The sequence below is a fragment of the Crocuta crocuta genome, unplaced genomic scaffold (assembly GCF_008692635.1).
Source record: "Crocuta crocuta isolate KB4526 unplaced genomic scaffold, BGI_CrCroc_1.0 scaffold167, whole genome shotgun sequence".
In the NCBI taxonomy this organism is placed as follows: Eukaryota; Metazoa; Chordata; class Mammalia; order Carnivora; family Hyaenidae; genus Crocuta; species Crocuta crocuta.
Genome location: NW_027532406.1, coordinates 2,899,874 through 2,921,802, shown reverse-complemented (window position 1 = coordinate 2,921,802; position 21,929 = coordinate 2,899,874). Strand labels below are relative to the sequence as shown.

The 21,929-nt window shown below is 37.5% G+C and overlaps 2 protein-coding genes across 8 annotated transcripts in view; both read right to left on the bottom strand.

Annotated features, from left to right (window-relative positions):
* The window catches only part of CFAP70 (cilia and flagella associated protein 70), a 97,206-nt gene extending 87,488 nt beyond the window's left edge, over positions 1-9,718 (bottom strand). For 3 of the 7 annotated variants that reach the window (XM_077778539.1, XM_077778543.1, XM_077778541.1), the window contains exons 1-3: positions 9,530-9,606; positions 8,092-8,194; positions 6,934-7,120 (exon numbers count right to left, since the gene is read on the bottom strand). In XM_077778539.1, the coding sequence (XP_077634665.1) occupies positions 6,934-7,120; positions 8,092-8,154 (250 nt within the window). In that variant the 5' untranslated portion in view covers positions 8,155-8,194; positions 9,530-9,606. Of the gene's footprint in view, positions 1-6,933; positions 7,121-8,091; positions 8,195-9,529; positions 9,611-9,674 lie in introns of those variants that run through there. The other 4 variants (XR_013338653.1, XM_077778540.1, XM_077778542.1 and 1 more) reach the window with 4 other exon arrangements.
* Positions 9,719-15,704: 5,986 nt separating this feature from the next.
* Positions 15,705-21,929, bottom strand: part of ANXA7 (annexin A7) — a 25,912-nt gene continuing 19,687 nt past the window's right edge. The window contains exons 10-13 of the mRNA XM_077778715.1: positions 19,603-19,773; positions 18,887-18,962; positions 17,725-17,837; positions 15,705-16,132 (exon numbers count right to left, since the gene is read on the bottom strand). Coding sequence (XP_077634841.1) covers positions 16,010-16,132; positions 17,725-17,837; positions 18,887-18,962; positions 19,603-19,773 — 483 coding nt within the window. The 3' untranslated portion in view covers positions 15,705-16,009. The remainder of the gene's footprint in view (positions 16,133-17,724; positions 17,838-18,886; positions 18,963-19,602; positions 19,774-21,929) is intronic.

Here is a 21,929-nt window from a genome sequence, read left to right as displayed (position 1 = left end):
CATAACCAACTGAGCCACCTGGGTGTCCTTATTTTTAATTTTTTGAGGAATCTCCATACTGTTTTCCACAGGGGCTGCACCAATTTGCATTCCCACTAACAGTGCATGAGAGTTTCTTCTACACATCCTCACCAGCACCGTAGTTTCTTGTGAGGTTTTTTTTCTCTCATTTAAATGGGCTATACTTTCATGTTTCTTTATATACCTTATTTTGCTGTTGTTGTTACTGAACATTGACATTTGAATCTAATAATGGGATAACTCTGGAAATTAGATTCTCCCCCCTTCCCAGGGTATACTGTTTTTAGTTATTGTTTTTTATTTTTGTCATTGTTGTAGGCTGTCTCTGTGCTGAGGGTCAGCCCGAGGTATGAAAATAAGATCTTTTCAGGTCTTTTCTGAGCCTTTCCCTGGACATGCATGGTAACATTCAACTTTTCCCCTTATTTACAGTTGTTTTTAAGTGTCCTAGGAAACAGGACATTAGGGGTACAACAGTCCACCTTTCACCATTAAGTATAATGTTAGCCTTTATCAGGTTGATAAAGTTCACTTTACTTGTATTTTTCTGAGAGTTTCTATCATGAATTGGTATTAAATTTTGTCAGATACTTTTGTTGTTTTGTTGTCATGCTTTTTCTTCTTTTGACTATGAACATAAAATACATTGATTAATTTTCAAATACTGGAATCAATCCCATTTCATTGTGTATATGGGTGTATATCATTGTGTTCATGGTGTATAACTTTTTTAAAATATTACTCAATTCTATTTGCTATTATTTTGTTAGGATTTTTGTGTCTATATTCATGACAAATATTGGCCTTAAGTTTTCTATTTTTGTACTGTCTTTGTCTAGTTTAGGTATCAGTGTAACACTAGCACCATAAGATGAATTGAAGTGTTTCCTCCTCTTCTATTTTCTGGAAGATTGTGTGGAATTAGTGTTAGTTATTATTTTAATTTTTGGTAGAATTCTTCAATGAAACTACCTGGTCCTGGAGATTTCAAATTATGAATTCAGTTTCCTTGATAGTGACAGGGCAACTTTATTTATAGGATGAATTGTGGTTTGTGTTTTTCAAAAAACTGGTCCATTTTGTTGTCAATTTTATGTATGTAGAGTTGTTCATAATATCTCTTTGTTATTCTTTTAATATCTGTACTGTGATGTTATCCCATTTCATTTCTAATACTGATAACATGGAGTGCCTCTTCTCTTCACCCCACCTCCTTCTTCTGGTCAGTCTTACTAGAGGTTTGTAGGTTTTGCTATTTTCAAATAACCAGTTATGTTACTTGTTTCATTGATTTTTTTCCCTTTTGTTTCTGTTTTTCATTTCATTTCTTTATGTTTTTGTCTTTATTATTTTCTTCCTTCTCTTTGATTTTGGTTATTTTTGCTCTTCTTTTCCTAAATCCTTAAAGTGGCATTTTAGATTATTGATATGAGACTTTTCCTCTTTTTTAATGTATGCATTTAGTGTTATAAATTTTCTTAGTAGTGCTTTAGCTATGTCCCGCAAACTTGTTACATTGTACTTTTTTTATGTCCCTTGAGACTTCCTCTTTGACCCAGGGATTATTTAGAAGTGTGTCTTGGGGGGCTGGGGGGCTCAATCAGTTAAGCATTCAACTTTGTCTCAGGTCATGATCTCATGGTTCTTGGGTTCAAGCCTGGCACTGGGCTTTGTGCTGACATCTGGAGCCTACTTCAGATTCTGTGTCTCCCTCTCTCTCTGCCCCACCCCTGCTCATGCTCTTTCTCTCTCTCTCTCAAAAATAAATAAAATATTAAAGAAAACCCGTGTGTCTTTTTGTTTTCAAGTTTGGAGTATTTCCTATTCTCTATCATTGATCTCTAGCTTGATACTGTTATTTTCAGAAAACACATTATTTTAATTCATTTAAATTTATTGAGGTTACGTTTATGACCCAGAATATGATTTTGGTATGTGGTCTGTGGCTTTTGAAAATAATGTATACTCAGCTATTGTTGAGTGTTCAATAAATACTGATTAGATCTTGTAGGCGAATGGTGCTGTTGAGTTTTCCTATACATGTTGATTTTTTATTATTTATTTATTTTTGAAGGGGAGAGACAGAGTGGAAGTCAGGGAGGGGCAAAGAGGGAGAGAAACACAGACTCTGAACAGGCTCCAGGCTCTGAGCTGTCAGCACAGAGCCTAACGTGGGGCTCGAACCCATGAACTGTGAGATGATGACCTGAGCCGAAGTCAGATGCTTAACCAACTGGGCCACCCATGTGCCCTATGTCTGTTGATTTTCTATCTATTTATTCTATAAATTGTGAGACAGAAATTTATGTCCCCAATTATAATTGTGGATTTGTCTACACCCCTTTTCAGTTTTATCAGTTTTTGCTTCACATATTTTGCAGCTCTGTTGTTTGGTGCATACATATTTAGGATTGCTATGTCTCCTTGGTGGGTTGACTCTTTTATCATTATATAATGAACTTATCTGTCTCTGGTTATCGACTTTGCTAAGTCTATTTTATATGATGCTAATATAGTCACTTCCACTTTTTGATGAGTGTGCATATAATACATCTTTCTCTATCCTTTTACATCTTACCTGACTATATGGTTATATTTTGAGTTTCTTGTAGACAGCATATAGTTAGGTCGTGTTTGTTTAAATCCATTCTGCAATCTATCTCTTGATATGTTTAATGTAATTATTAATATATTAAGGCTTAAGTATGCTAGGGGTTGTTTGTCCTCTTTTTTGTTTTCTTTTTTCTGCTTTTCTGTAGATTACATGAACATTCTTTAGAATTTCATTTTATGTATAATACATTTAAATGTGTCTATTTGTATACTTTTTTGGTGATTTCTCTAGGAATTACATTATATATACATTACTTCTTACTTACTGGTGTCATTTAATTGGTTTGAATGAAATATAGAAATGTTATCTCCCTTTTGTCCCTTTGCCTTCGCTGTTTTTAATCGCCTAAAATATTTTCTCAGTATACTTTTCGAACTGCATCAGACAGTGTTATACCTTGTTTCAAGTGTCAAACACAATTTAGAAAACTCAAAGAGAAGGAAAGCTTAATTTATCCAAATTTTTACCATATTTTCTTCCTTCCTGGTATTCCTAGGTTCTTTCTTTTATCATTTTCAGTTCTCTTAAGAGAACTTCCATCAGCCATCTTTCATCTGAGATCTTGATTTCCCCTTCATATCTTTTCTCTGGGTATTGGATCCTGGGTGACAGTTCTTTTATCACTTTAAAAATATTATGCCATTCCTTGGGGGCCTCCATGGTTTCTGATGATAAACTGATGTCATTCTAATTGTTTCCTCCTGTTTTCAGATTTTGTTCTGTGTCTTTAGTTTCCAGGAGATTAATTATGTTTCTTAATATGCATTTCTTTGGTTTTATCCTACTGGGAGTTTGATCAGCTTCTTGAATGTGTAGGTTTATGTCTCTCAAAAATTTGGGGAATTTTCAAGCTTTACATCTTTGAATGCTTTTTCAGCCCCATCCTCTTTCCCCTCTCCTTCTAAGACCCTGATGACAGTGTTAGATCTTTTGTGATAATGCCATAGGCTTCTGAGGCTCTGTTCACATCTTTAAAAAAATTTTTTTAATGTTTATTTATTTTTGAGAGATAGAGACAGAGCGCAAGTGGGGGGGGGGGCAGAGAGAGAGATGGAGACACAGAATCTGAAACAGACTCCAGGCTCTGAGCTGTCAGCACAGACACAGGGGCTTGAACTCAGGAACAGCATGATCATGACCTAGGCTGAAGTCAGACACTTAACCAACCAGAGCCACCCAGGAGCCCATCTGTTCCTATCTTTTTAGACTAGTTCCTCTATATTAGATTGGATATTTCTATCGTTCTATGTCCCAATTCACTGACTCTTTCCTCTGTCTCCTCCATTCTGCTGTTGAGACCATCCACTGAGCTTTTCATAAGTTATTGTATTTTTCTGATCTAAAATTTCTTTGTTTTTTAAAGTCTATTTATTTACTTTGAGAGAGAGAGAGAGAGAGAATGAGTCAGGGAGGGCCAGAGAGAGAAGGAGAGGGAATCCTAAGCAGGTTTTGTGCTGTCAGCACAGAATCTGACATAGGGATTGATCTCACAAATCATGAGATCATGACCTGAGCTGAAATCAAGAGCTGGAGGCTCAAGCGAATGAGCCACCCAGGCATCCCTCTGATCTAAAATCTCTATTAATTTCTTCTTTATAACTTCTATTTTTTTTTAAACGTTTTATTTATTTCTAGGAGAGAGAGAGAGAGACAGCGTGAGCAGGGGAGGGTCAGAGAGAGAGGGAGTCACAGACTGAAACAGGCTTATAACTTCTATTTCTTTCTAAGACCTATTTCTCTGCTGAGTTCTATTTTTTCATTGTTTGCAATTGCTCACTAAAACCATTTTTCTCATGACTTAAAAATTTTTTTAAATGTTTATTTTTGAGACAGAGAGAGAGACAGAGTATGAGCAGAAGAGGGGCAGAGAGAGAGGGAGACACAGAATCCAAAGTAGGATCCAGCCTCTGAGCTGTCAGCACAGAGCCTGATACAGGGCTTGAACCCACAAACCATGAGATCATGACCTGAGCTGAGTCAGATACTTAACCGACTGAGCCACCCAGGCGCCCCTCAAGTTTTCTTCTTCTCTCTCCCTTTGAGTCCCTTGTGTTTGTTTTACATATAAAGTCCAGGGTTTGCACCTGTCTTTAGTGAGAGGAATAGGGGAAAGTATATATACTCCAGAGGTTCTGTATTAAATTCTTTTTGATTGCTAATGACCGCACTTGAGAGCATAAATGATCTCTAAGTATTACTTTAGCTATATCCCACAAGTTTTGATATTTGGTGTTTTACTATTAATTGACTAAATGCTTTACAGTTTTTCTTATAATTTATCCTTTGTCCCATGAGTTATACTTAAGTACGTCTTAAAATTTCCAAATGGATTCTTTTTTTCTGTTTTTGTTATAGATTTCCAATTTTGTTAACTGTTGTATTTTACTCAGAAAACTTAGTCTGTATGTCATTGATTCTTTGGTATATGGTAGGACTTGCTTTATTGCCTAGTATTTGGCCAATTTTTATTGTATAAGTGTTCCTTGTGTGTTTTAAGAAAATATACGTTATTTAATGAATACCATAATCCAATGATTACTACTTATTAGGAAAGACTTTTTTCATCTATCCAATGGTAGACACATTTGATAGGGAATGGACTTTCTTTTTCTTTTTGAGAGTCTTGGCTTGTGGTAAAGGGGGTAGTCTCAGTCTCAACTCCCATCTATAGCGGCACAAGGTCTTTGTCTAAGAGCATTAAAACCCAAGCCCCAAGATTCTGGAGTACTGTCTTCTCCCCCAACACCATCATACACCAATAGCAACTGTTAAAGAGTTCCAGGCTCAGTTCCTGCTTTGCTTCTAGAACAAAGGGCTTGCCCTTTCTTTCTCATGAATTCAGTGGCACATTTAAAATAACGTTCCAGTTCTGCTTTTCCCATTTAACATGTCAGGGAGAAAGGCAATTAGGACATTTGACACTCCTATTTGAGGTTGGGAGTGACAGAGAAGCACAGAGCAGAGAAAGAAGTAGAAGGAAGTGGTCAGAGAGTGTGGATCAGATGGATGCTTCCATGGGTGACTGATTTCCAGCTAGGCAAGAGCTAGGAATCACTTTTCTGGAGCAGTGCTTCCCAGAGTCACCTGAGATGTTTGTTCCTACGTGCAGCTTCCTGGGCTCCTCTCCGGGCAATCACGAATTTATTGGTCTAGGGTGGGACTCTGAAGACTAGTTTCTCCCAGAGCCTCAGGTGACTCTTATGGAAAAAAAAGGTTTAGAAAGCAATAGTCTAGGGGCGCCTGGGTGGCTTAGTCGGNAAAAAAAAGAAAGCAATAGTCTAGAGTACTTTATAATTCCCAGGCCCCACTTCTTCTAAGTCTGAGACCTTAGAATCTGTTGTTTTGGCAGGAACCATAGGAGAGGCTGCCACTAAAAAAATAACAAAACAAAAATTAAGAGTATAGGTTTTTTTTTTTTAAAAAAAGCCTTAAAACTAGTATACAGGTATAAGAACAGAGTAGCCCTAGATAATACTGTGTACTCAGAAACTGTAAAAGTGTGTGGATACAGAAATCATATATCCATTAATTCATTCAACACTTTTTGAGCCCTTTTATGTCCTATATATTTATAGGAGCTAGAAATTCTGAAATAAATAAGATACAAACCTGAATTTCAAAAAAAGTATACAGAAGTACTGTGTACAGAAGTACAGATAAGATTACCAGGTAAAATACAAGATGTCCAGTTTTGTTTTGTTTTTTTAAGTTTATTTATTCATTTCGAAAGAGAGGGTTCATGCACAAGTGGGAGGAGGGGCAGAAAACAGGGAAGACAGCATCCCAATTAGACTCCTTGCTAGGCTTCAGCATGAAACCCAAAATGGGGCTCAATATCACAAACTGTGAGATCATGGCCTGTGCTGAAATCAAGACTTAGATGCTTAACCGATTGAGCTGCCCAGGTGCCCCACAAGATGCCTAATTAAATTTGAATTTCAGATAACCAATGGATAATTTTTTAATATAAGTATATCCCAAATTTTGTTTTTCGGGTTTTTTTTTTCTTTTCTAAATCTGGCAACCCTAAATATAGGAATATTTAGTAAAAGCTCTCAACCCAGCTTAGGCGATAAGGGCTGCAAAGTTCAGTCAAATGTCAAAAGGTCTTTGATAGAAACTGATTAGAATTAGCAGGCCATGGAGACTGCTGCCAAAAAGCAGCTAGGACTCAAAGTGTAACGCATTATTCCTAGATTAAGAATGTAAGGTGTGTTCATTTCCCCCCAAAACAGCTACTAAATACCCCGGAACCTCCTTATAACCTACATAACATTTTTAGTACCACAAGGACTTACAGAACACAGGTTTGTGGGCGAGGTCATCCAAAGTAATTCCTCCTTCAGGATTGAACTCAAAGCTGCTAGTGAAGTTGTATTTTGCAGTTCCTTCTGGAGAAACCGCAACTTTTGCAGAGTCTCCCAGAACCACTTGATTGAATTCTGAACGAATAAAAGTAACTGGAGTATCTCCTTTAAAACCTTTCTGTTGACAGAAGGATGCCACTTTACAATTATACTCAAATAGAGAATTTTGCTATACATCTCGCAACTTATTTTGACTTGACCTAACTAGCATTTTCCAGGTTTTCCTAACAAACTATATCACATATACAAAAAGGGTAGGTAGGTAGAGAGGCATTTAAAAAATCTAGTTGTAGCTAACTGCAACATTCTATTGAAATGCTTTTATGTTGGAGCTTTTAAAAATAACTTTTCTTGTGTTTACATGATTATAAAAGTATACTGTAAAACATTTGAAAAGGTGAGAAAAGCACATAGGAAAACAAATTACCTGTAATTTCATTCTAGTATGTAAGCACTATTAACACTTTAGAATAAATTTTCTAGTGCTTTCCAGTGAATATATATGCATGTATGTATATATACAAATATGGACATTTATACATACATCTTTTATACATATCTTTTAAAACAATGTAGAACATCACTCATTACATCCTGTTTTGCAATGAGCTTTTGACTTCATAACAGTGAATGAATGAATATCTGCCATTTCATTATTTTTGTAATTTTTAGTTACCTCATATTGTAGTTTTATTATTTAAATTCACCAAAGGAAATTAATCACAAGAGAAACTCTGGACGAATTCAGATCTTTTTCAGAAGAAAAGACCTGGTCTCTACGAAAACAGCACGTTTTCACCAGTTAAATTTAATATTCATATTGCCAGTTATTTTATGCACATAGTGATATGACCTGCTGATTATACAGTTGAACAAAAAGGAAAACTGAGAAAGAAGTACCAGTGCAATGTTAAGACCAGCTGGTCAGGTGTTATAGGAGTGTGCAAAACCATTTTCTCCCACTGGTGTTCCCAACACATCTTCCCCCAACCTGCATGTTTGACAGGGAAACCTGAACTCAAAGACAAATGTACTTTCAAGAAGAACGAATAAACTAAGGCCTTCTCTGATTTCCAAAAATGACATTACCAAGTCATATCCATCTGTCACAGTGATCTGCACAGGTCTGCCTGTTGATGACACCGGCTCCATATCAGCACTTGGGCAAAGTCCCTCTGGTCTTCTTTGGTCTCTGTAAAAATAGTGAATTAACCTTTCCCCTCAAGTACCATAGCCGTAGAAGTACCCATATTATATCATCATCAATACTAGGGGATAACCTAGGAAAATGCCATAGTCCAGCATTGTTTTGTGCCCTTTTCAACCTTTCCAGCTAGATAGGCAGTGTTTTACAGAGCTGTTCACAGGGAGGATTGTACCAGTTAGTGCTAAAATGATCCTTATGCATGTAACTAACTCATAAGCACAAATCATCACAAGACATAGAGGGTAGGTATGNCACTTTTACAAAAATATACTTTGAGAACAGGAAAGAAACAGCCACGTGGAATAACGGCTAGTCCATTAGCAAAAGTCCTGACATATGTCTTATTTAGTAAAAGATATTTTTAAATTATTTTACAACATTAAGGACACAATTTCAAAAATAAATTGGATATGCATAAGATTTTCCAACTCAATTCAAAGCGGAACTTAAGGAATTCAAATGTTTACTGAGAACATACTATGCTCTGTCTAGGAGTGGTGGTACAAAAAAGGAGCTACCTAGCGTCCCCAGGCTTTATAATGATTCTGCCTCTTCTCAGCTACTCCCTCAACCTTCAGTCATCAAAACATCTCACCATGTCTTCAGGCTCAATCATTGCCTAAGTGACCCTGACAATTTTCCTATCAAGTTCACATTTGAAAATGACCTTTTATATCAGTTTTCTTCTTTCCAATAGTATTACAAGCCGTCACTATCCGGACCTTGGACAAAAGCCTAATTTCTCTGAGCCTCAGTTTCACCTTCTGTGAAAGAGATAATTTAACTCCTGATGGTTCACATTTGTTGTGAATATCCACTAAAACTGCTTAACCTATGAAGCACCGCACAAGTGATATTATTAGTACGCACTGCTTTTCCTAAATGCTCAATTAATCCCTTACATACAAGGAATTTCTCATATTTACAGTCCCTCCCTGAGTGCCCGACACTATGCCGTGTCTTAGAGGCGTATTTACTGAATAATGACTGCAGGAGATCTGGCTAGTTACAAGTTATGGTCAGCGCAGTCAGTGGAGGGCGGTTGGGGTGGGGGGCGGGAGACGCTCCTGTTGCCCCCAGGAGGCATACACTTTTTGTCATATCGCACCTAAGAAAATGCAAGGTAACTGTCAAATCAGAAAAGGTTTGATGAAGGAAACCATGCGACGGATGTGGTCTGGGGACGGAAGTGTAGCGCCCGATTATTGCGGGGACCTCGCGCAAAGCCGGAAGGGGGTCTAAACCTGGCTTCAGGTGGGAAGGTCTGGGGTTAGTGGGAGCTTCCGCGCCTGGGAGGGCCGGTGGCATTTAGGTCTGTACCCGAGTGCACTGTGTTGGGATGCGGTCCTGCGTTTCACTCTGGCTGCAGCTGAAGAGAAGAGATTAAGGTAACGGGGTGTGGTCGCAGGGCCACGGAGGGGAGACGAAGGGCAGAGGGTTTTCGGAGGAATGAGAGCCGTCTTACCTGAGGCAGCCGCAATTGCGTTACCCGCAACTATAGCAACCGATTACCTCTCGCGAGAACTTAGTTCTGGCATTCTCCACAAGTTTATCCCAAGACTCGCGATAATGGTTTCTGGTAGGGAAACCGCTGTTGGCAAGGTGAGTTTCTGCGCCTGCGCTCCAGGAACTATGCGCCTGAGCGGCAGTTTCCGTCGCTATATTCGCCGGTGCCGCTTTGCCTGACTTTAAGTGCAACGTTTTCTAACTTTGGATTTTGTTTTCTCAACCTTTTTTTTTTTTTTTCAGTATCCGTACATAAATAGTTGGAAAACCAAGAGGAAATTTAAAGATAAAAGCCTTTATTACACGGTTTTGAAAACAGGTCATTTAAATCTTTCTCCATGAAAAACGCAGGTGACAATTATTTTAAAAAGTAAATGATAATAATGGATTACAGTCCATTGAGTAAAGTAGGAATACACAAGTTCACATTGGTATAAATAAATGGAGAGAAAAGAAAAGAAAGCTGCTAACAGCATGCCAGCCCAATAAGGAAATGAGAAATAGAGAATTACCATTTGGCACCCACTATAGAGGTGGACGCTAAAGTTGGTGAGAGGTTTGACGAGAAGAGGATATTGGCATGATTTTGGAATACTAATCAAAGGGGAAATCATGAAATGAAACCAACAATATCATGCGGTTAAGGTTAACATCACCAGGGTTGGGAGGAGTCTACATTGCATGCCTCCTGAGGAGACTGAGAAAAGCAAAGCAGACTCCGGTTTTAAGCCACCCTCTTGAAAATAAGTGCTGTCCTCTTTAAAGCTGTCAAAGACACGAAAGACTGGGAACTATTCCAAATTAAAGGAGTCTGAAGATACACGCCAACTAAATGCAATATGTATTCCTATATAGTATTTTAGACCAGAAAAGAGACATCGTTGTGACGATGGGCAAAATTTGAATGGGCTCAATGGATGGGATGGTAGTGTACCAAAACTGATTCCCTAATAGGGAAGTTTGTTTGCTTTTATATGAGACTGTCCCTATTTAGAGGAAAAGACACGAGTGTTTAGGAATAATGGGAAATCAAGTCTGTAGTTTGCTTTATCCACCCTCAAAATGTCCAGAAAATACCTAATAATAAGGAATGTATGCATATGCACATATACACAAAGTGATCAATGAAGCAATAAGATATGAACTATATGAGAATCTGGGGAAGACATGGAAATTCTTTGCACTGTTTTGGCAACTTTCCTGTACATTTAAAATTATTTCAAAACTTATTAAACTATACACACACACATACTACTCTCATTGGAAACTTCTTAGGATACAAAATTACCAGAGCCAATTTTTAAAAAGAAACTTTATTTCCGCTATAAACATTAAAATTATAAAAATTGAGAAAAAAAGATCTTTTAAAGGTTGCAGTGTTATTAGTAATAAAAAAAAATAGACCTATGAAACTACTGAGTAAATCAATTCTCTCTGGATTTTTTTCCCAGGTGAGGGGTCTGAATGAATTTGTGCTGAGATAGCCATCCTACCTTGCATATGAAATACTTTTTTACATAATAAGCAAAGGTTAGGACCAGGTCTTTGCTAGGGAACTGTCCTAGATCACTCATGATGCCAAGGCAAGAAAGAGTAACAGTTGTCACTTCCTGAAACACAATTAACCTCGTCACTAGACTGTAGAATGCCTAAGGTCAAAACATTGTGTTATAGTTCTTTTATTCTCCTGGACTGCTCAGCAATGACCACTCTGAATTTTCTACAATCCTTATAAGGAAAGGCATTCAATTTTTTTTTTTTTTTACTGATTTAAAACATCAACTTCACAAAAAAACATGGATAAGGCCCTTTTTAGTGCTATAGAAAATACAGTAGTACTGAGAATCAGAATTAGGTCATCTACATACACAAACCAATTTGGGGGCAAAAAAAGCTCTATCATCTAATAAAATTCAAACTCTTTAGTTTGGGTTTCAAAGACCTCCACTAAATGATCCACTATCCCAACAAATTCTTATTACCGCAAAGGGCTGGTTTCTAATCAGTGAATCTGCTATTTCCAGTCCATTTATTTCTGACATTCATTAATACAATCAAATGTACTGCTCATCCTCAAATTGATTTACAAAGTCTAAGTAATCACTATCAACATCCCAGATGGATATTTTGCAGAAGTGGAGAAACTGATTCTAAAATTCGTATGGGGGCGCCTGGGTGGCTCAGTCGGTTAAGCGTCTGACTTCAGCTCAGGTCATGATCTCACGGTTTGTGGGCTCGAGCCCTGCATTGGGCTCTGTGCTGACAGCTAGCTCAGAGCCTGGAGCCTGCTTCAGATTCTGTGTCTCCCTCTCTCTCTGACCCTCCCCTGCTCGTGCTGTCTCTATCTATCTCTCAAAAATAAATAAAATATAAAAAAAAATAAAATAAAATTCATATGGAGGGGCACCTGGGTGGCTTAGTTGATTAAGCATCCAACTTCGTCTTGGGTCATGATCTCACAACTTGTGGGTTCGAGCCCCGCGTTGGGCCCTGTGCTGACAGATCAGAGCCTGTAACCTGCTTCAGCTTCTGTATCTCCCTCTTTCTCTCTGCCCTTCCCCTGCTTACACTCTCTCTCAAAAATAAACATTAAAAATTTTAAAAATAAAATAAAATTCGCATGGAAATGCAAAGGAGACAGAATAGCAAACACACTGTTGAAAAAGAACATAGTTGGAAGACTCACACTTCCCAATTTCTAACTTACTACAAAGCTACAATTATCAAGTATTAAGTATAGCTTAATCAAGGCATAAGGATAAACATATAGACAAATGGAATACAACTGAGAGTTCAGAATTAAAACAAGAGTGCAATGACAATTCAATGGGGAAAGAAAGGTCTTTACAACAAATGATGGTGGGGTAACCATATATCAAAATGTAAAAGGAAGAAGTTGGATACCTTTACACCATATATAAAAATGAACTAATACATAAATGTAAGAGCTAAAAACATTAAAATATTAGAAGAGAGAACATAGGGGTAAGTCACGTTAACCTTGCATTAGACGATTGTTTTTTAGACATCAAAAGTACAAGCGACCAAAGAACAGAAAAACTGGAATCAGAATTTTAAAGTTTTGTGCATCAAAGAACACCAGGAAGAAGGTAAAAAGGGGGCACCTGGCAGGTTCAGTCTGTAGAGCATGCAACTCTTGATGTTGGGGTCATGAATTTGAACCCCATGTTGGGTGTAGAGATTACTTAAAAAAAGTTAAAAAAAAAAGCAAAAAGGCAGTCCATAGGAGAAAATCTTTGTAAATCTCTATTGTGTCAGTATGTCATTTTTTGTGTATTATGTTTTTTATCTTAAAAAACTTTTCTGACTGGGGAGTGACTGCCTTCTCCCTGGTTAGCCCTTTTAGAGAAAGCAAAGGCCACAGCTAGGAGCATGCCTTTGATATGCAAACTAATCAATCCAGAGCCCTGCCTCCTACTTCTGGTCCTGTACCAAAGAGGCAATATTCCTCTATCTTAATTATCTTAGGGACAGGTAAGAGGACTAAGAGGACACTAGAGACCACACATGTAGCTCAAAGATTACCAAAATTATTCAAACTAGCCAATACTGAACTATTTGTCCTGTCCTGCTTTGCTTTTCCCTCAGAAACCCCAATAAAGATTATGGCCTAAGCAGCCTTCCCCTGCCCCCTCACCACCCTGGCCTCCTGACCACCGTGGTCTCTCTGAGACGTGGCCGTGGGTGTGCAGTGCCTTTTGTCTCTAAGATGTTTGAAAATAATAAATTGTTTTCTTGAGCCTCTCTTGTGTCTCCTCTTGTGGTTGAACCTAAACTGACCTTTTCATAAAAGCATACAAAATCAAATCATATCTAATAAGGGTCTACTACACAGAATATATAAATAACCCAATTTTAAGATGGACAAAGTATTAGAAAACATTTTTCCCAAGAAGATATGCAAACAGCCAATGAGCACAAGAAAGAGAAATGCACATCAAAGCCACTAGGAGAGGTCACTTCATATCCCCTAGGATAGCTATAATCAAAGAGACAGATTAATATAGTATTGGTAAGGATGAAGAGAAATTTATGGGCAAAAATCTGGAAAGTGAGGTGACTGCTGCTAGGATTGTAAAATGGTGCAGCTCTTTGGAAAACAGTTTGGCAGATCCTCAGAAAGCCAAATATAAAGATAGTATATGATTCAGCAAATCCACTCCTAGTTCCATAGCCAAGAGAACTGAAAACATGTGTCCACATAAAAAGTTGTACATAAATGTTCACACATTATTCATAGTCAAAAGGTGAAAAAACCCCAAATATCCATCTACTGATGGACAAAAAATGTATATCCTTGTTACAGTGGATTATTTAGCCTTAAAACAGAATGAAGTTTGATTCAAACTACAACACAGTTGAGCCTTAAAAACAGTATGCTAATTGAAAGAGGCCAGACACGAAGGGCTACATATTCAAGGATTCTATTCATATGAAAAGTTCAAAATAGGCAAGTCCCTAGAAACACAAAGTAGATTAGTGATTGCCAGTGGCTGGACAGGAGGGGAAATGAGGAGTGACTACTGATAAGTATAAAGTTTCTTTTCGGGTGATGAGAATGTTCAAAATTGATTATGGTGATGATTGCACAAATTTGTGAATATGCTAAAAACCACTGAGTTGTACACTTTAAAAAGGTGAACGGTATGTGAATTATATCTCAATTTTCATAGTTTAAAAATTTGTTATTGCTCTTTTCTTTCCTTAATACCTTACCCCAATTTCTCTTTACCAAATTCTCTTTACTGTTACTTTTTTAAAACCTATATCAAAACTGAACTTTTTCAATGATAGTTTTAAAATTTGTTTATATATTTTTGAGAGAGAGAGAGGGAGAGAATGAGTGCAAGCAGGGAAGGTGTGGAGAGAGAATTCCAAGCAGACTCCATGCTATCAGTCCTGAGCCCCATGTGGGGCTCAATCCCACGAAACAGGAGACGATGGCCTGAGTAGAAATCAAGAGTTGGATGTTTAACTGACTGAGCCACCTAGGCAATCCTCAATGATACTTTTTTAAAAAGTAATTAACAGCCATCTTAACCCATTTTCCTTCTACTCATGTATCTTGCCTTACACCACAGTTTGTACATAGGTCTAAGAATTAGGTTGTAACTTATGGCCCTTTATATGCCCCTTGGTATTTACACAAAACTGTCCACTGAATTATAACTGCTATTTACAATTTTTCTTAGTTCTTCACACAATCATTCATCAAATCTGTATTAAATTTCTGCTTTGTGCCAGGGAAATTCACACAAAGATCAAATAAGGTTCTCATCCTCAAGAGAAGTTATAATCTAACATTTGCCCTTTTTTGGTATTTTAATTTTTATTTAGAACCCCCAGTATATTACAAAGCTCCTTCCTTTGTATTTCTCCTAACTACCTATTATAATAATGCTCAATATACTCAGTAAGTAATTACTCAGTACTGGGGGTAAACCAATGGGTGTTGCAATCATCCTGCTATACCACTAACTGAGCTCCTGAACACTTCTCTGAACTGCTAGCATTTATTTTCCCAGCGATGCTTTAAGCTTCTTTCACTCATTAACTGAACACCTCCTAATGTGAAGCTTCACTTTCTTGAATCATGATTAAATTACAATATTTAGACTTTCATAAATTTTTTTAAAAAAACCAAGGGCCAATAAAGATCTTTAGGGAGTTTTAGTAGACAAAACAAGTAGGCTATATATTTTATGCATATAAACATATAATCCCCTTTTAAAAAGTTGTTACAGGCAATACTCATCTATTCTCTCTGTGGAAAGCTTGGTATTTATAAATATAGACTAATACCAAATTATGTAAAATAAGATGCAAGTTACTCTTCTAGGCCAAAAGAGCTGAATTTTTTAAAAATATAGTTTTGATATACTACCAACTATAACTGTCCAATGGACTTAAAGGGCTTTGGAAGGCAGAATTTCAGCAACTTTTTTTTATTCAGCATTATTACACAGAATTAGAGACTGCTGTGATTTTTATTTAATTTGGGATCTTGATTAGAATAAGAACAGTGAGAATTATGCCTTACAGACATTCGTTATTACTACATCATTGTGATATGGCTTCATACTGATTGTATTAGAGAAAAAAATAACATTGGAATTAAGGCAATAGCCACATGTGCAAACCAAGCACAATACCCTGGCACAACCCTTAGTATAAAGCTCTTTTGGTTTGGTGATGGTTGATATTGCTGCATACAGATCAGCCACTGCTTTGAAGGATATGCTGTGAAGAGCTTCATTTATTTAAAAATCCCTCCTACTGGCCCACAATGGCCAGCAGAAGCCTTCGGTAATCGCCACTTGTGTCACTTGCAATCATTGTGCTCAGGGTCTTCTGATACATCTGTTTGAACATCTGTTTTATTTGTACAAGATCAATCTGCATGCAAGAGATAATATTTTTGATGTTAGAAAAAAGCTGTTAAGAGAAAACTGGTATTTATTAGAATTATTCTTTAATAGTGAAAAGAATATAATTACAATCAAAGCAGAGAGAAAAAAAAAACCAAGTGACTGACATTTGACAGCTAGCATTTATACCACTGCTAGCATCACCGAGTGAAGAGCTAATTTACTGTTCTGTAATAATATTGAATAAGGGTGGTACAAGTCTCATCTATTATCCCAAAAATATTGATTTAAAAGCCATTTAAAAAATAATAAAACCATTTGATAGGATGGTTATTATCAAAAACAGAAAATACGAAGTGTTGGCAAGGATGTAGAGAAATTGGAACCCTTGTGCATTGCTGGTAGGAATGTAAAACAGTGCAGTGGATATAGAAAAAGATATGGTGATTCCTCAAAAAGTAAAATAGAACTACCATATGATACAGCAGTTCCACTTTCAGGTATGTACACAAAAGTGAAAGCAAAGACTCAGCAAATATTTGTATACCAGTGTTCACAATAGCCAAAGGTGGAAGCCACCTGTTAACAGGTGACAGATGAATAAACAGAAGGTCGTGTGTACATACAACAGAATACTAGTCAGCCTTAAAAAGGGAAGAAGTTCTGACACATGCTACAACATGGATGAACCTTGAAAATGTTATGCTAATGTGAAAGCAGCCAGTCACAAATGGATAAATACTGTATGATTCCACTTGTACAAGGTACCTAGGGTAGTCAAACTCCTAGAAAGTGAAAATAGAATGGTGGTTGGTGGTTGGCAGGAGCTGGGGAGAAAGGAGGATGGTGAATTATTGTTTAATATGAGTGTGGATTTTCAGTTTTGCAAGGTGAAAAAGTTGTGGTGGTAATGGTTGTATAACAATGTGAATGTACGTAATGCCACTGGAATGTACACTTTAAAACGATTAAAATGGTAAGTTTTATGTTACATATATTTTATTACAATTTAAAGAAAAGATCACGCTTAAAAAATTTAGGTCTAAATACAAACACACACTTTTTTTAAAAAAGCCATAGAACGGTTGTCTTTTTAAAAATGATTTACCTTCTCTAGTATAATTTAGTGGCATGTGTTTTCTTTCAATTAAGAAAGAACTCTAATAAATATACAAAGTCGAAGAAAGGAAAACATTTGAGGTACATTTAGATAAAGAGATAAAGGTAAACTTAAAAGTTATTTTATAATTAAAAGCTATTTGTCAAGAATTTTATTATCCAATAGGATTAATCTTTTATATAATTTTTTACATTAGCAAAATGAAAACGAAAAGATAAACATTTTACAACTTGAAATAAAACAGTATTCTACGCAGACCTTCTCAAGTAGGAAAAATTCTTGGCACTGGCTACACTGAGACACAGTGGTCTGTTTCACCAACTCAAGCCTCTCTCATGGCATGAGGAGAATGAAAGCTGTGCTTTATACAGCCTCTACCAGTAGTGACAAAGGAACTCTTTCTTTAACATTCCTGAGGGACTGACACCCTGCTGAGGAAAATTCAGGAAATTAACATTCAAAATCAAGGAAGATCAGACAAAAAAAAAAAAAAGCCTCACCTCACTTCGAGTGACCACAATCCTGACCAGGGTAGAGTCATCTGTGCCGGCACCTTTCATAGAACAGTAGAGCCTCTCAGCAAAGAAGGCAGAGCGGTTCAGGGCACACTGCACTGCAAGTTAGAGATACTTCTCACAAATGATGCCTTGACTAAGGTATCCATGCTCCAGCTTCATTTATAACTTCTAGCCTGCCTTTGATCATTTTCCCTATAATTATGTGAGAAATCTGAGGTGATGGTCTCCCTCTTGATTTTTCTCAGAATCCACCTATCTTTCTAGCCACATCAGATAGGCTACCCTCAATTTTAGAGGATTCCCTCTAGCCAATAAATCCCATCTTCTTTCTATAGATGCAGCAGCTTACACTCTTTACATTTTTTCCCTTCAAGGGAGAACATCTATAGCAGCTGTGCCCAATAATATCTTACTTAAAAAAGAATAATGACTGAACTCTGAATTCTACAAGTAAAATATTATCATTTGGCTGACAGAAGGATAGGAGATACATTCTGGTATGAAAAAGAAAACAGGTTTGAGGCAAGATCTGAGGATGAGAATAAATCTGACACATTTTCTCTTAGGAAAATTAACTTAGCAAAGTCTTTTCCTGCAAATGGTAGAGCTATACTAACTGTACATTATTACTTTAGCTATAATTACTACAGCAATATATGTAAGACACTCAATTGCTAATACACGTGTGTTACTAACACTCTCTTTAGTCATACATTCTCCAGGAGAATTAAATTTCCATTTCATCGGATATCTCAAAGAACACTAGAAACTAGCTTTTTGATTTCAAAAGGGTAAAGCGTGTCTTTGGATTGAGTATTTGAAAGATGTTTCTGGGAGCTCAAAATGACACTTTGTGTGGTGTCACTTGTAGTTCCTTAGGGTTTTCCTATTCACTTTAACGGAACTGCTACATCTACTGTATATTCCTGCTTAATCCTCATGAAGGGCATACAGAATAAAGACCAACTAATTCCAAAACAACCCTATTTGATCACACCACCACCATTCATAAGGAATTGTATGTAAAATATAAGGATTAGCTCAGCCTCTGCCTAAGCAGATTCCCAGGTCACTCAATGGGAACAACTAGTCAAAGCCCCATTCATTTACAAACAAAACAAAACAAAACATAAAAGTATCTTACAGATGGTCTTCAAACCACTTTCAACATTTCCGGAAAATTCACGGGCAACACTACTTATCAAGTCACGATTAGCCATCTGCAAACAAAAAACACAGGGGCTAAAATATTTTCACAACTTAAAAACAGAAGCCCCAGCAATTGCACTACTAGGTATTTATCCAAGGGATAAACGTGTGCTGTTTCAATGGGACAATGTTGTTGTTGATAGTTGTTGGCTATCAACAACAGCCAAAGTATGGAAAGAGCCCAAAGGTCCACCGAGAGATGAATGGATGAAGAAGATGTGGTATATACATATAACAGAGTATTACTCAGCAATCAAAAAGAATGAAATCTTACCATCTGCAACTACCTGGATAGAGGAAAGGGTATCATGCTAAGCGAAATTAGTCAGAGAATGACAAATATCATATGACTGTACTCCTATGAGGACTTTAAGATACAAAACAGATGAACAGAAGGGAAGGGAAGCAAAAATAATATAAAAACAGGAGGGGGACAAAAACATAAGAGATTCTTAAATATGGAGAACAAACAGAGGGTTTACTGGAGGGGTTGTGGGATGGGGGCATGGGCTAAATGGGTTAAGGGGCAGAAAGAAATCTACTCCTGAAATCACTGTTGCACTATATGCTAAATAACTTGGATGTAATTAAACACAGACACACACACACACACACACACACAAGCCAAATCTTCAAAAGAAAAGCTCCTACCCTGGAATAAGCCTCCATGGTAGCTTTTAGCTGAGGAAAGCTTCTTGTGGCAAGAATCATGTTAAAGCAAGATTCATCTGTCCCCAGTCTCCCCTCACCAGCTTGATAGAGATGTTGAGCATCTTCCTGAGCCAACTGGTGATTAACATTCTGGTTCTCATCACGATTTCCCTGGCACATGGATACAAGTAAACGTTCAAAATGTCCTGATGTATCTGATCTAACGTCCTTTTCAAGGTCTCGTCCAAATTCTGATTGATAACATCTGACAATTTCTCGAATTTCCTGATTTGTTCTTGTGCACAAAATTTCAATCAATACACGTTCCTGAGTTCCTGCTNCCCCTCCCCGCCACTCCTTCCCCCGCCAAAAAAGAAAAACATCTCTACTAGGATATATAAACTACCACTCAAATGAAGAAATTCTAATTCTCCTTAGCTGGGATTTAAGATCGGTATGCATTATACTGAGTTCCACTTTGTATTCATTTATGCAGCTGAAAGGACTGGAGCACTTGTTTTGTGTGAGGCTGTACTAGGGTTCTCCAGACTAAGAGAACCAGTAGGATGCACAAGGTGGTAGGGACACAAGACAGACAAGGTCCCAGCCCTCAAAGAATTTATGTCAAGGGAGGGTGTATATAATATGGAGCTTCATGAACTTCCTTTCCTTTAGCCAAGTGAAATCTTAATATTTAAGCTTTATTATGAATGTATACATAAAAATGACACAAGAGCTTTTATGAAGAAGCTACAAATAACTCAAGTTCTGACAGACTGTGCCTATTTGTATACCAAAGTTTTCGCTGGGATGGGAAGGAAGGAAGGAAGGAAGGANCTAAAACAAGAGTAAAGCCTAGGTGGGCATCTGGTTTCTCTTAAAAACAGAAACGAACCCAAATGAAGGAAAGGCTTCCCTCTAGAGTCTTGATGTCAGTCTGAGGAACACAATGGAGAGGTGTTCCTTAAAGGTGAGAAATATTTTAAAGAGCAATGGACCCAAGAAATAAACAGAAGCATATTCTAAAATTTTTAAATGTTTTATTTATTTCTGAGAGAGAGAGAGAGAGGGAGAGAAGAGACAGCATGAGGAGGGGAGGTTCAGAGAGAGAGAGAGGGAGATACAGAATCTGAAACAGTCTCCAGGCTCTGAGCTGGCAGTCAGCACAGAGCCCGACGTGGGGCTCAAACCCATGAACTGTGAGATCATGACCTGAATTTAAGTCGGATGCTTAACTAAGCCACACAGGCACCCCCAGTAGCATATGCTAAATGAGAGACTAAAGATGGAACACACGAAAAGATGCTCAGGAAAAACTTCCCAGATGACTGACTCTGGATTCAAACACACAAAAACCCGTCTCATTTTCCTGAGAAGACATTCTTCTGCTCATTCCCTTCAACAGGTCTCTTTACTTTGTAAAACAGCAGAGCCTTGAGCTTGCTGCATAAAGACTTGGCACCTCATGCCTTTTTTTTTTTTTTTTTTTTAAGTAGGCTCCATGCCCAACATGGGGCTTAAACTCACAACCCTGAGATCAAGAGTCACATGGTCTACCAACTGAGCCAGCCAGGTACCCCTCATGTAAAGTCTTAATAATCATTTTTTAGCATTAAATCCCTGTTGTTCTTGCTATTGTTTTTCTTCTTGTTGTTTTTAAATTCTAATCTACTCTCCTACTTTGTTATTCCATTGTAGGTAAATTCAATTTCTTCCCACCCATTTGCTTTCTTTTCTCATTTCCACATTCACTCACTTTGGCATACTATGTTTTCTGCAACTATCTCCCTTTGCTCTGAAGAGCCTGACCTCTGCTTTCCTATCCCTCAAAACTATCCAATCTTGTATACTAGCAGGATAGCCAATAACTCCTGACACTGAATCAGTGTGCTGGTCTTTTCAAATAGACCTCATCATCTCATTCTAAGTGTGTTTATAGTATCATTCCAAATACACTATCTGAAAAATTTTCCGTCACTTCTCCAACACATTTGGGGAATCAGAATAAAGAAGGTGCTAATCACACTACTGAGAAATGTTTCTGCATCTCTGGCTCTTCTCACACAGTTTTCACCTCTTACAGCGCTTCCATGGCAGTCCTGCACGTCTTCAGTGGATGGCCCAATTTAAGTGGCAATACAACGCTAAACTTGTAAGTATGAAATTCAGGGGCACCTGAGTGGCTCAGTCTTGAGCGTCTGCCTTCGGCTCAGGTCATGATATCACAGTTTATGAGTTCAAGCCCTGCACTGGGCTTTCTCCTCTTAGTGCAGAGCCTGCTTCAGATCCTCTGTCCCCCTTTCTCACTGCCTCTTTCTCTCAAAAAA